The 15,479-nt window shown below is 28.1% G+C and overlaps 2 protein-coding genes across 2 annotated transcripts; both read right to left on the minus strand.

Annotated features, from left to right (window-relative positions):
• Window positions 1–8,416: 8,416 nt before the first annotated feature.
• Window positions 8,417–10,591, minus strand: LOC146888878 (uncharacterized). The gene has a single exon (XM_085666610.1). It carries the CDS (start codon window positions 10,589–10,591, stop codon window positions 8,417–8,419), a length of 2,175 nt encoding a protein of 724 aa, XP_085522736.1.
• A 96-nt stretch (window positions 10,592–10,687) lies between these two features.
• Window positions 10,688–12,547, minus strand: LOC146888879 (uncharacterized). The gene is made up of 4 exons (XM_085666615.1): window positions 11,816–12,547; window positions 11,541–11,724; window positions 10,808–11,471; window positions 10,688–10,718 (listed from the first exon to the last, which is right to left on the minus strand). Exons 1-4 carry the CDS (start codon window positions 12,545–12,547, stop codon window positions 10,688–10,690), a joined length of 1,611 nt encoding a protein of 536 aa, XP_085522741.1.
• Window positions 12,548–15,479: the final 2,932 nt, after the last annotated feature.

A 15,479-nucleotide genomic window follows, 5' to 3' on the forward strand; every position in this document is an offset into this window, starting at 1 on the left:
TATGTTTAACTCTACACCCAAACAAAAATATTTTAAAGTTAATAGATGTAAAATGCAGTAAAACCTTTATTTTGATTTATCTGTTTTGCAATGGTGGTTAGGTCAATAATAAATATGAAGTTCTGAAAAAATAAAAGAAGTGTGAGGATATTGGCATGTAGCAGAGAGTGGAGAGATATTGAAGAAAAGTGGAAAAAGGATGAAGAAGAAGAAGAAAAGATGAAGGGTCTACCATGAAGTTGGGAAAGATGCCTCATCAGACCACTAAAATCAAATGGGGTCAAAGAATGTAGCTCTTTATGTTAAAAGGAATACATCAGATAAAGTCATAAAGTAATTTGATGTGTATTGACTAAACAGTGTTTAATTATACAATTAATTATTATTTAAATCCATAAAATTTCTTCATGTTGGACAAACCATACATATAGATCTAAAAAACAGGTCATCAATCATGAAATTGAAATAGTGGCAAAACTAGTTAAAGGACAACCAAATTAAGGAAAGTTAGATAATCTTGTATTGTCAAATGTCAATAACACATTGGTTGGCAATGTCAACAAACTTTTTTGTTGCCCTTGTATTACCTTTTAGGTTCATCTATCTTCTTAAAATTAATTTCAATGAACACTCTTGAAAATAGTGTATGACCTTAGAAATATATTTATATATCAATGGCAATGTGTAAATGTTAGGAGAATTTTACTTTAAAAAATTATTGTATATTTTTTCTACAACAAACTTAGTTTCCGTAATTCTGTAATCCATATAGTTAAAATTGAATATAATTTTTTTTATATGAATTATACGTAAAAATTATATGTATATATACAAACACAGGTGGTCTAACTAATCCATCGAATTAAAATGTTTATTAGAAAGAAAGAAATGTGAGTCAAGTATTTTAGTCCTTATCAAAACAACTTAACCATATTAAACTTTTAGTTTGGTGTTCATTTTATCTGTGCAGAAATCATGGAAGATTTTGGTTCATGTAATCCTTATCATATTTAAATATACCTTAGAAATACCAACAAGATCAGATACAGAATAAATGTATATCAACAAATGGAAATCGAGAACTGAACAACATATTATAAATTTATTAGAATATGATGCTTGATTACAAACTTGAATTTTGAACCTGATGTAACTTTGTAATCAATTTATATAAGTGTACTAAACAAAGCATTAACTAAATTTTGTTAAATTTAAGTATATGATATCTACAATAAATAAATAAATAAATACTTTTGTAATAGAATAGTACAACAAAAAAAACTTTGTATTTTTTTATATTAGGATATCTATAATTCTTTGTTGATAAAAAAAAAATCCATCAAATTAAAAGAAGTTATTTAAAACATAGTACGCCAACATTGACTTCTGTTAATTGTTTAAAAACTTTTTTAGTGTATTCAGAGGATATTATAAATCTTTAAAAAACAATACTAAATTATACAATTTCATAAAATCTCATAATACTTGCGTAATTGAGTATTAAAATTAAGCAAAGATAACAAAATAAAGATAGTGTCATCTTATCATTTTTCTTGCACAGGTAGCACATGATCATGTGAAAGTGTTAATTTTTCACTTGGAACAAGAAATCACAAGAGAATTGCAGTAAAGTAATTTAAAAATAAAATAAAAGTAGCAAGAAGTCACGTGAGACTCGTGAGACTTGTTTACTTTACTACCTTGGTAGACACTTTCCAAACAACAATGAGTTGTTTTCTTAAAATAAATAGTTATTTTAATGTTTTATTATTTTTTTAATTTTATCCCCTTAATTTAAATTTTTTTTTAAAGAAACAACTAACATAAATAAAGAATAATAATCTGTCACAAGTTAAAATTGACCTTTTGACATAAGTAATACGTGACATGGGTAAGAATAACAAATGTGATGTGCAAATGTAGAAATATCGTTATCCAAAATTTGATGGTGTAAATATTACACTTACAACTAAATTAAGACCATACAAAATAGTGACTTTAAAAAATTATTACAATAATTAAAAACTAAAACTATTTAACTTTTTTTCTTATAATTTTTCATAATTGTAAGGACAATTAATTGAAAAAAAAAAGTAATAAAAACTAAATTACTATAATTAATAAATATTTCTATTTTAAATAGTGTGATTTTTAAGTTTGATTTACTCTGCATCAAGTTAACAAATTATTTTAATTTGATAAGAAGTAAAAAAAATAAAAAAATAAAGTTTATATAGAAAATTAAAAATAGTATATATATATATAATAATAATAATAATAATAATAATAATAATAATAATAATTGGTATATAAATTATAAGATAAATGTGTATTTAATCAAATATATTTTTTAATTTTTTATTATAATATTTTTATTTTTGAATATAGTTAATATTTTAAATAATGTATCCACTATAAATATAATGTCTAATTCAACTTAAACTCATTTAACTTACAGAAACAAACTATAACTCAATTATTTTTTTTAGGTTAACAAATTTCAAACCCGTTTTATAATTTTATTGGACTAATCTATCATGCTGAAACTATTTAACAACTCAAATTTACTAACAAAGCCTACATTTTGTTTATACTATTCTTTAGGGATAAACAATTGTCATCAAGAGTATTTTTTTACCTACAATAAGAGATATGTAAGTATACAAAAATAAATTAATAAATACCTACCATAAATTCTTGACCTTAAAGTGAGGTTTTGTACAAGATGCTTAAATTTGTATGCATCTCATTCTCAACCTTAAATTAAGTTACTCATCATTCATGATTTATAAATGATCTAAAATAATACAAATCGAATTAAATATATATATATATATATATATATATATATATATATATAATAGTTAAATTGAAAAGATTTCATACTTAAAATAATTAATAATTGATGAAAAATATATTCAGTCACGGTATATTGTTTGTTATCTGATTCAAAATGAATTTATTATCATTAATTAAAATAAATATTATTGAAAATTAATTATCATACATCTTAAAAGGTTTAAAAATATTTTTTTAAAGCGGAAGTTATAATAATTTTAATAAAATATTTTGTACTACTTTAACAGCATCAACTTAAAAGTAATATTAAATTTGTATATAGGAGGTAGGTTGATCCTTACTAGAATATTTTATGATATTTGATAGGGAAGTTTTATAGCATGCGTGCAACATATCTCTCTCATCGTGCTCAGACCACAATCATGAATACTAATTATAGTAAGAAATTAATATATAGCGCGAAAGGTATCTCTAATGATGTACTATGTTTGTTAATAATATATTTGATCTCTATTATTTTTATTGTATTTGTTTAAGTTGATTTTCATCTTATTTTGCATTTAATTAGATCTTTATCTTTAGTCAATTTAATACAAAAATGTTTAAAATCTATGGAGGCTTTGAAAAAAAATGAGAGTAGGAAAAATTGAGAGATGGAAACCCAAGAAAACATTGTCACTACAAATTTTACTCACAAAAATAAGTCACCTGAAAAATAGCATTTACCAACAAATTTTATTAACATGAAAAAATCATCGAAAAAATACAGATTTCAGAATTTTAATTATCAATAAATATTTTCGTAATTAGTGAATTTGTCAATAAAGTATGTTGGTAATACATAATTTTTTTATTGTTGACGGATATTTTTATTAATAAAATTTGTCGATAAAGATGTCAAAATTTTCTTTTAACTTTGATCATGTGGTGATGGTAAAATTCATTAATAATGATTTTTGTATATTTGTTAGTAAATCATTCGATAATTAAATCTTTTAAAATCTATATCAAATTCATCGGTAATTGAATTTTTGAGAATCAGTTAGTAATTACAATTTTTTAAAATTCATCGATAATTTAGTTGATAAATTTGTTAGTAAAACAATAGCCAATTATTTTTACTAAACTAACAAAGTATATGTTATAAATTAAAGGTATAATTAGTCGCAACGTACCCGTTCCAATGTGTCTAAATGGTACTCGCTTTTAACTTTGCATATACTTAGTACCCAAATTAGTTAATTTGCATCAATGTGGTCCCTTTTCATTAACTCCGTTAAATAAGATAACGTTTGACTGAGTTGACCAGTTAAGTGAGAAAAAAATGTTATGACGTGACACGAGAGTAGTGTGTGATGTGGAACAGTGCAACGTAAGAGGAAATTGAAAAGAAAAAAAGGCACGAATTGGGAACATAATAGAATAGGGGTTTTCTGGAGTTAGGATTTACGGAATTTGCGCCATTTCATGCGTTGTGGACGAAATTGAAGGTGTAATTGACATCAAATTGGCAGCTATTTGGGATTGCAGGTGCACAAACCATTTGTTTTTGTCGTTGATTGCATTATTTGTTGTTGGGGTTTAGGGTTAGTGGTTGAATGTTGTGTGTGGTTTAATTTAATGGTGTTTTGGGTATTCTGAAGGAGATGGGTTATGCCAATGTGAAGGAGATGTGGTATTTCACCCACGACCCAGATACAGAACTAGGAGAAGAAACGTTATGGTTATGTGACCCACACGAACAAGATGACCATGACTAAAACCATGCGACATTTCCCACTTCACTCGCCACCTTACCCCTGCAAAGAAGATGAAGATGAAGATGGGAATGGGAAATTAGGGCTTTTTGAATGGGGACAATCAATTCAAATAGGGCATGACACTTTATCCACAAATTGCCACTGTACAATTATTTTCATTGACACGTATCCGTTCTGCAATGCCACATCACTGATTTGTTAACGGCGTTTCTGAAAACTTAACGGGATGGACCACATTGATGCAAATTAACTAATTTGGGTACTAAGTAGATGCAAAGTTAAAAGCGGGTACCATTTAGACATATTGAGACGAAACTGGGTACGTTGTGACTAATTATACCTAAATTAAATTGAGATGAGTGAGAATAAGAAAAGAAGGAAAAGGAAAAAGAGGAAGAGGGACACAGGAGGTGGAGGAGGAGGAGGAAGAGGAAACAATAACGACAATGGCGGTGATAATAGATGTGGTAGTGGCGGCAACAACAACATCAACAATAGCGATGGAAGATGAGGAGGAGGAAAAAAAAAAGAAAAGAAAGAAAAGAATGAGGAAGAAGAAAAAAACTAAATCAAGATATATTGATAAATTTTACTAACAAAAAAAAATATTTCAATAGAAAGATGAAGTTTATGATATGTTAATAAAATTCATTAATAAATATTTTCTCAACAAATTTTTTATTGTCAATAATTTTGTTTTATTAACGAATTTCTACGTGCTCACACTTAAATTTTATTTGTCGAAAAATTTGAATTTTTTTTATAGTATGTGTAATTCCAACTATTCGATGACTATAATTTATGATTAATGCAACCTTTCACGTGTTTGAATTTGGTTTCTTCATGAAGTATAAATCTTGATAAAGTAGTGTCATTTCAACATTATAATTTAATATATGCTAATAAAAAATGGAGGATGTTAGATTAGTAGTGTCTTAAACATCAAGTCTAAATTTGTCAAATAAGTTCACAATCTCTTATCATGAAAAATATAGATTTTTTTTTTTAAAGTTTTTCATAAACACTAACTGAAATCTTCCATTATCTATTCAAGAGTTTGACAGAAGAAAAATAAAATATCAAAATATGTTAAAATTAAAGAAAAATAAAAAATTTGCGTAGAATCTAATTAACTTCAGATATACAAAATTCATCTACTATCCTGTTAACCTAAACACACCAAACATTCAATAAATGAAATACAAAATAATAATTCATGTACTAAAATTGATGGATCAATATCTTATCACTATTAATATTACAATAGTGTGATTTTTTAAAATATTTAAAAAAATTTCAAAATTTTGAATAAAATCTACACAAAGCTTACTTTTTATATAAAAAAAATTGTAGGAAAATTCGGAGAAATATTAAAAATTCTAATAGCCCTTCACAAAAATAAAATTAATTGAATTCTCATTATAAAAACCATAAAAGTTTTAAAAAAATTAACAATGAATGAGTATTTTGTTAGTGACAACGAAGTCAGCTTTAAGAGAGCACTAACACAGCAGATCATGTGGATTCTGCCATTTTTTCTTTCTTCCAAATAGCAACAATGGCCTACACTGCCCATTACTCTTGCCTCATGCAGAATAATGCAAATAAAATATGTTTTTTTTTTTTATATTTTATCATAAGATATTTAAGTTAAAAGCTAAAATGCTGCATCCAGCTTAATTTTCAAAGGATACAAGAAGAGAGTTGTTGGAACTGTAATACATTTGGCTTAGGTGGATGTTTACAAATTTAATTCCAACTCATTTTTAAATTTTAATTCAAGTGAAGTAAACATTGTTTTACTAATTTTATCATAAAAATAAATTTGTTGTAAAATAAGTGTTTGATATCGGCCAACAAAACATATACCTAAGTGTTTTATTTCTTACCGTTAAGAATTCAAAATGATTTAAAAGTTATATATATATATATATATATATATATATATATATATATATATATATATATATATATATATATATATATATATATACTGTGTGTATGCATTTCTTAAATATGCGTGATATTATATTAGTAGATGATAATATTATAATGTTATTAAGTTAATATATATATATATATATATATATTAAAATTATATTTATTAAAAATAAAGTGAAATATATCAGAACAGATAAAAGAATAATCATTAATAAATAAAGAAGAAGAGAAGAAATTATAAAAAGTTTATAAAAGTAACGGTCAATTTTTAAAAATTTATTAAATTATTATATTTAAAGGGTAAAATTGGTATTTTGAAAAGTGGACACAAAAAAAGGAATCCCCTTTATATATACTAGCGAACACATAGACGTTGTAATACTATTTATTAAAAATTTTAAAATTAATGGTTATTTTTACCTATTTTCTATAAAATAAAACTGTTTATCTTTTTCTCTTTTTTTCTTATTCATCAACAATTAATTTTTCTATTCATTTCACTTTATTTTTAACATTTCACTTCATTTTTAATAAATATACGTATAATATTAAGAATAATCGATTACAATTTATGATGGGTATAAGTAGATTGGTTGAAAAAGAAAACAGTAAATTACTAAGTCGTAAAATTATATATCAACTAATATTTAATACATTTGATCAAGAGTTGGAGTTAATGAGTTATATGTGATGGAGTCAATGGTAGTTGTTTATAAATATACAAACTATTTTAGTAGGTGTCTATAAATATACATTCACTAAAAGAATGAAATATATATTTCATACATACATGATGCAGAAAAAAATAGTAAATGAATGTATCATATATTGACATCCTTAAACATTTCTTTAATTGGGAGGCCAAATAAAGATTGATGTCTAGGATGTGTTTCAGCTTCCCTCCATTGTAAAAAAAGTAAATATTATTGCTAATATATATGCAAATAACAGAAATATTATGTAGCAATTGAATTATGTATAGATAATAAAAAAAACTTTATTTACCTTTGAAGCAGTCTTCTTAATTCTTTGTAGAAGACATGGTCCATAAGTTGTTGAGTTTTAAAGAACTAAAAAATATCATTGAATAATGTTATTTACTTATGAGTCATTAAATGTATATGTAATGGTATACAAATATTGAAGAAATAGTAATAACCTCATTGATGCATATATTTTGATAAACACAAAGATTGTTGTTGTAGCGAGTATGGATTGGTAATGATTTTTGTTGTTTCCTGATAATGGAAAGAAGTTAAATAAAAAAGAATAAAGATTTTTTTGTGGTATTATAGAAGAATAATGGAAGAAAGTATAATGGAAGAAAGTAAATAATTTTAAATGTGCATAATACCTGCATGTCTTTTGAGAAAGTAATTCTCGTTTGATTAGATTTGAAAGTTGTGTTTTATCAGTTATCACAATGGATCCCCAACCAATAGAATAAATTTTCAAATGATGAATCTACAATTGAAGAACAATATATGTAAACACGATGCACAATATAGTTGTATTGATATATGTAAACATGACATATTATAGTTGAAATGAATTAATTTGATTACCTTGTTGTCTATTGGCCTAACCAATGAAAGTGAATATTCATCCTTCCAAGTGTTCCATTGGTTCATAAATTTTGCATTCTACGAAGAAAATGTCAACTATTGCAAGATTGGGAACTAAACTTTTAAAACTACAGTTATCGCATATCACCTCTTGTGGTATAAATGTGTGGAAATGACTTACATGTAATTCTTCATTGAGGTGTAAGTTGTCCTTAGTTATTATCGTACCTGCAAGGTATAAAATAAATATGATGAATTTTATTATCGTAGTTGTAAATATAAGTATAATTAGGTAGAATATGAAAATATAGTCATTTTAATGACATAAATGAAGTAAAAAATGAACAATACCTAGTTTTGAGATAACAAAATTTCCTTATAAACAACATTCTTGGTAAAAATGCCTTCTTGTCCTTCAAGGTGTCCTTCTTTAATAAGGATTTTTGTGGAAGTTTGAGAAACACCTCTTGATAAAGCAACATATAATTGACCATGGCTAAAAACATGTCGTGGAAGGTAAATTCCAACGGTAGGTATAGTTTGTCCTTGTGATTTATTTATAGTAATTGTAAAACTCAATCTCACAGGGAATTGTTTCCTAATAAGCACAAAAGGAAGACCTGCACTCTCTGTTGTTTTATGTTTAATTCTTGGTAAGAAAGCTCTTTTTCCTGCATGGTGACCTGTCAATATTTCAACATCCAGCATGTTCATATAGAACCCACGACATAATAATCTTGTCCCATTACATAACCCAGATTTAGGGTCTATGTTTCGCAACAACATTAACGGTGATCCTTTTTTAACCTTTAAGTTATGTGGTGGCAAACCTCCTGGACAAATAGTGTGTAAGTACTCATGTTGGTATAAATGATATGTGTCTCCTTCAACCTCATCAAATGACAACAAATTACGATCTTCTCCTGGAAATAGATCGATAATTATGTCATTAAGTTTTTCTACATCTTCATTTTTTGGAGTTAGTATGGCTCGTTCAGCCATATAAGATGCATCCCATATATGAAATTGTAACTGAGGAAAAGTTTGGTGTATGAGGTGTTGTATTGAGGTTTCTCCTTCCCATGATATTGCTAGTTGTTGGGGTATTTTAACCATGTCATCAACTTGTGTTGGTTCAATACCATTTCCAATGCGCATGAGATATTCAACAAAATTGTGATCTTGTAATGATCTCATGTTTTGTTGTAAATGTAATATCTTTGTGTTACTCCATAAATGAGAGTTAATAATACAGGCAGAAATCATTTGTGCTTTTGTACCTTTTTGAACAACTGGCAATACCTGACGAAAATCACTTCCTAATATGATCACTTTCCCCCCAAATGGAGCATCAGAATCTAGAATGTCCTTTAATGTTCGATCTAGTGCCTCCAAAACATATCTGTTAATCATGGGTGCTTCATCCCAAATAATTGCCTTTGCTATTTTTATTAGTTTTGCAAGATCTGATTGTTTACTTATAGAACAAAACGAACCGGCCTCGACATTGATAGGTATTTTAAATCGAGAATGTGCAGTTCTACCACCCGGTAATAATGTTGCTGCTATACCAGAGGAGGCTGTAGCTAAAATAATTTGACCGTTGCTCCTACAATGTGCAATTAAAGTACGATAAAGAAATGTTTTACCGGTTCCGCCTGGTCCATCCACAAAAAAGACTTGACTTTGATTACGGTTGATTACATCTAAAATGGTATTGAAGGCAATGAGTTGGTCATGATTCAATCTGTGTACATTGTCAACATCTTCATTAGGTATCTGTATTGATAATTCTTCTTGTATAATTCTTGGTACTGAAGTAGTTGCCAATGCATCATAAGATAAAGGTGGCAAATCAAAATCCTTGATTGTTTTACCATGCTGAATTAAAAGGTCATTTAAATCCCTCAATAACATAGGAATCAAGTTCTCATTGACAGAAGTGTTGGTTGAAGTATAATCTTCTAGCATATAGGTGTGGAAGTGATTCCAAAGGCTTCTAACATCAGTTGGTTCACAAAAAAGTAATATGGTCACAAATAGTCTTCGTAAAGCATATGGCATTTGTAAAGTTGATGCTTCAACTAAGCATTCATGAATACTATTGTCACTTTCTAAAAATCCCCATTTCTCAGCCGCCTTTTTGAATGTGTGACAATATGTTTCATTTGGTGATAATAGATATTCCCAACTGGTTGGTCCTCTTATGTGAGAAAGCAAAACCCGCAAGAAGAACTTATCTCCTTCAGAAGGAGATACAGTATACATTCGGCCGATAACTTTCTTGTTTGACCTTCTTGGATACCATTCCTTATGTCTATTATTCCAACAATAATGCTCTGGAATTTCCCGATACAAAAATGTTCTAGATTGGGGATCTCTTTGATTGAGTGCAAAAAATTGTGTGAGCATGGCTTTGGAGTTGTTATCATCATTCAACACGTCATTGATGTTTTGGTGCTTATAAAATCGCACTTGTTGTCGATTTGGTAAATGAATTTGCAATCTTTCAACAGCTGGATTCATTCGATAGATTGTAAATCTGAAGATTTTCCATAAAGCCTCGGGAGCACAAATCCATCTAGCATCGAGATATTGCTGGACTTCACTATAATTGGTCCTCTATGAATCTCCATTGCTACTCGATCCGGTCCTTTGTAAAAATACTTATACAAATATTTAATACTTTTGATGCTGCTGCAGACCTCAACATTTATATTACAGTCGTATTTTAAGAGTAACCAAGGATTATAAGGAACCACCCATCTATTGTCAACAGTCACATTTCTATTTATGGAAATTGGTTCATCAAAACGTCTTCTATATTGTGGATATGAATCATTACCTTGTTGTGTTTCTTCCAAGAAATCCTTGGGAAATCTCTTTTGGCATTGATTGCGCTTCATACATGGTGATCTAGGATTGAGAGTTCCGCAAGGACCATGTATCATGTGTTTCAACACAGCTTCATGTAATTGTGGTTCTTCTGCCTTATTTGGTATTTCTGCCCTCACAATGCTATCATAATCTTGTGGATCACGTAACTTATCATTATTATCTAAGATCAATAGCATATGTACATGCGGCAACCCACGTTTTTGAAATTCAGTAACATACATATAACTATTAACTTTTCTGAGGACTCCTTTATTAACAACATCTTCCTTCAATTGCTCAAATTTTGCTCGAAAGATTCTTGTGAGCAAGTCAGGGCGATCTTGTGGAGTTTGTTGATTTTGTAGTTCAGAAGAAATTTCACTCCAAGATGGATTGCATGTCATTGTAAGAAAAATATCAGATTTTCCATTGTGAGCAACAATTGCCATACCATCTTGATATCGTTGTGTCAAGTCTCGACGACTACCAATAAATGACGATGGTAATATTGTCCTCTTTCCAACAGTATCTTCAAAGAAATGAAAGAGTGAATGATAATATAATTAGATGTAATAAATGTTGTTTTAAATATATTTACCTGCGTGAGTTTGTCCTTCATGCAAAGCATCCTGCAAACCTTGGTACACTTCAGCACGAATGTTGTTTTGATGATTACGAATCCATCGTAACCTTCCGGTCTCAATCTTAACGTAGTTATCTACAACATATTGTTGTAAAAGTCGTCCCGCTTGTAATATTACAGACTGATCATTTGGACGAATCTACATTAAATAATCACGTGTTTCTAAAATATGTTAGCCTTCTTAATATTACATAATTTAATGAAACTGGGATAATTATGATAGAAGTTACCTGAAGCATGAAACTATAATATTCTCGGCAAGAGATACTTTGGCCATTATGATTTTTTGTGTTGGTGTCCCAGCCATATGTTCCAAATGGAAATAATAAAGGATATTGTAAAGGATCATAATATCCTACGGTTTCTTGTATGTTTATTAAATTTCCATCATGACCTACAACTTTAATATCTCGGCCACGTGCCATTGATTCTGTGTCTGCAGTAACAATAATAGCTGCTACTTGAGATGCAGTTGGAAGATTATACTGTGGTTGATTCGCAGGACGCTCTTTAATGAGTAAAGAACATATCTGAATATTTGGTTCTTGAGCAAGTTGTCGAAATACATGCACAAAAGGATTACACCGGTGTAATATTTGTTGCAATTTATGAACAATAGTTTGATGAAGTTGAGGGTTTTCCAACATCCTATTTTGTAATTCATGTTCAGTGTCATAAATGTACAACTGCAAAAACCGGGGTCTGGACCCATCATTTGGATAAAATCCTCCTATCCTATGATAGATTGCACCTTGAGCACGAAAACTATATATACCACGACCATTTGCTACTATAGTTTCATCCATATGAACACCAAGAGAAGTGAATGAGAAGACATGATTGTAACTTCTTATATGTTGTCTAAAATGTCTACTTTCAGATGTTTGATCTGAAAATATTTGAAGAAGCTCATGTGGAGGAGGAACACGTGGAAGTAAGACTTTCCCACCAGAGCAACACATATCGCGCGATTCATGATAAAATAATCGTGCATGACAATGTGGACATGTAGTTGGTGTAGACAATTGAAATTTGAGCATCGGAACCGTATTTAAAAAATTTCTAGCACTATTATGTGTTCGGGGGAATCCATGTAGCATATCTACATTATTGTGATAAATTGGAGGAATAGTAAATAATGTAGTATTATAAATTGCAAAAGTATGAAAAGTGCATTCTTAAAGCACAACATGTATTAATTATGGTAGGAAAAAGATACAAATAAGGTTCAATGGTACCAAAATTAGTATTAACTATTGATGGAAATAATTTACTAACCATGTTGAAGGGCACTGACGTGTGTATTACTTTGTCCTGCTTCATTATGATTACATCCTTCCAATCTTTGTGTAGGAAAACCATAACCTGTGTGGTATTAAATCAATGAAAAAAAAGTGCATAATAAAAAACCAATATCACTGTAATAAATAAAGAGAAAATTAAAAACCATGATAGTTGGTAATAAAGTATAATCATATCTTGATACATAGAGAAAAAAAAGGAAGTAATTGCGAAAATTAATGATACTTAAAGGTGTTTTATTTTTCAACATCGTAATAAATTATATCAAAATCATAATTACAAATCCTATAATAGTAAATAAATAGAATGAAAATATTTTTTGAAATGGAATGTAAACAACATAAATTAACTATTGATGAATAAAGTTGTCTAACCATGTTCAGTGCCAGTAATGTGTGTATTACTTGGCCCTGCTTCATTATCATTACGACCTGGAAACCTGTCAGTAATGTGTGTATTACTTGGTCCTGCTTCATTATCATTACGTCTTGGAAACCTGTCAGTAATGTGCGTATTACTTGGTCCTGCTTCACTATGATTACGTCCTGGAAACCTTTGTGGGGCAAAACCATAACCTAATATTTAAAAAATAAGATAAATTATATTTGAATCAAATATATACTTTACAGGAAAGAACTAAAAAGAATGTAAGCATACTCAGAAGGATTTTCTCGACGAATGACATACAATAGTGATGAGGTGGGTTTAAACCTAAACAAAGAAGTTGTATTATACTTTTTTGTATAGGGTTAGATATAATTTTACATTTAAGCGTAAGTAAATGTAATTATTTATGAAGTATTTTTAAGATTGTTAGAATACATTATTGTTTATATATGTCTTTTACTGTTGTACATAATACAAATATAGTGTACTAACCACAATCTATGTTACTGACAGGTGAAGTACTTGACAATGCTTCATGTACATTATATTCTTCAAACCTTTGCGGTGCATGAGGAGAACCTGTTATGTGAAAGCATGAAGCATAATAAATATAAATATGTAAATATTTCATAAAATGGTAAGTAAATAACATGGATTAAATATTGATGAATAAAATTGACTGACCATGTAGAGTTTCAGTAATGTGTGTATTACTTGGTTCTTCGTCATTATCATTACGTCCTGCAAACCTTTGTGGAACCAAACCATAACCTAATATTTAAAAGATAAGTTAAATTTTATTTAAATCGAATATATAGTTTACATACAATAATGATGAGGAAAAATGTGATGTTACCTGCATTAGTTACGGACCGAGCCATTTGTCGAATAGATGTCATTCTCAATCGGGGAGCTCTGTTTGGCATTTGGACAATGTTGGTTGTGTTTTCAGGATTATTTTTCCTTCTTTTAGACTGTTCAATAAGTCTTTTAAACAAAAAATAATAAATAATAAATCCAAAATTAATATAAATTTAAAAATGTATTATTTGGAAGAAAGTAATGAATGAAAAGAAGGACAATGAAAGTAGTGCATAATATGTACAACAAATAAAACTAAAAGAAGATAATGATATAGGAAGAAATACCTAAATGTGTGAGTAGAAAGACTACAAAATTTGATTTGATGTAACAATGAAGAGCAGCAATGCAGATGATGACAGGCTAGTTAGCAAGTTACTGAAGAAAAAAAAATTTGTAATTAAAAAAAGTAATTTGTCAGTTTTAAAATAACACAGAATGTAAAAAAGTTGCTAATTTCTAAAAAAAAATTGCTTAGTATTAGTATATTCTATGTTCTGTTTGGACATAAAGCTAGGGACATAGAGATTTGTACAATAATAAGAAGAAAATTACATCTTAAATTTCATATTAATACATGATTATACTGTTATAATTTATTACTTTAACACTAATCTTATTATCAAATGACCATTGTGACCATTTACATTTTTTATTTGGTAAAATGATAAAATAAATAATACATGAAGGGGTAGTGTAATGTAAATGTAATTGTTATATCACAAAACAATACATTGATTAATTTTTATTATTATAATTTTAAAAACCAATATCAAGTGTCATAAATTTTTACGTGATAAATAACGAAATAAATTGATAACCACATTACAAAGAGACTAATGGATATAAAATGTAGGCTGAATTACAAAGTTTATAAAATATGTTTTAATTAGAACATTAAGATGTATACTGGCTAAATATAAATAAATCTAACATTAGTACCTTAAGTTTTTTTTGTTTCCAACCGTATTAAAATTGTTCAAGCATCTATTTTTAAAAATATTAAGTTTTATTGATTTCTATAAATAATCAAACTTAAAAACCGATGAAAACTATACTCTTCGATATTCTCTGTCACAAAATTGAACTTTAAAACATATTGTGATAACTATGGTAGCTTTTATGTCAAGTTTATATATGATATAAACAAACACACCCCTCTTATGTATAAGAATATTATTTTTATATTGAAAACCCTGTTATTTCATTATGCACCTGTAGTAAATAAAGTTTGATATGTAGTTATTTGATAAAATTAATTAAAAATAGATATAAGTTAAAAATATATTTATAATTGTTACTGTTTTCTAAAATGATGTTTCTCTTCTTTTTCACTCCTGCCAA

Source organism: Vigna unguiculata, chromosome 1 (assembly GCF_037176805.1).
Source record: "Vigna unguiculata cultivar grain cowpea cultivar isolate G323 ecotype 2 chromosome 1, ASM3717680v1, whole genome shotgun sequence".
Lineage (NCBI taxonomy): Eukaryota > Viridiplantae > Streptophyta > Magnoliopsida > Fabales > Fabaceae > Vigna > Vigna unguiculata.

Excerpts from the sequence above, each read along its gene's own strand:
- LOC146888878 (XM_085666610.1), bottom strand. The coding sequence starts at position 10,591 with ATGAATCCAGCTGTTGAAAGATTGCAAATTCATTTACCAAATCGACAA.
- LOC146888879 (XM_085666615.1), bottom strand. The coding sequence starts at position 12,547 with ATGTGTTGCTCTGGTGGGAAAGTCTTACTTCCACGTGTTCCTCCTCCA. Across the intron at positions 11,725-11,815 it reads ATTATAGTTTCATGCTTCAG|ATTCGTCCAAATGATCAGTC; the intron begins GTAACTTCTATC and ends TATTTAATGTAG. Across the intron at positions 11,472-11,540 it reads TGAAGGACAAACTCACGCAG|ATACTGTTGGAAAGAGGACA; the intron begins GTAAATATATTT and ends ATTTCTTTGAAG.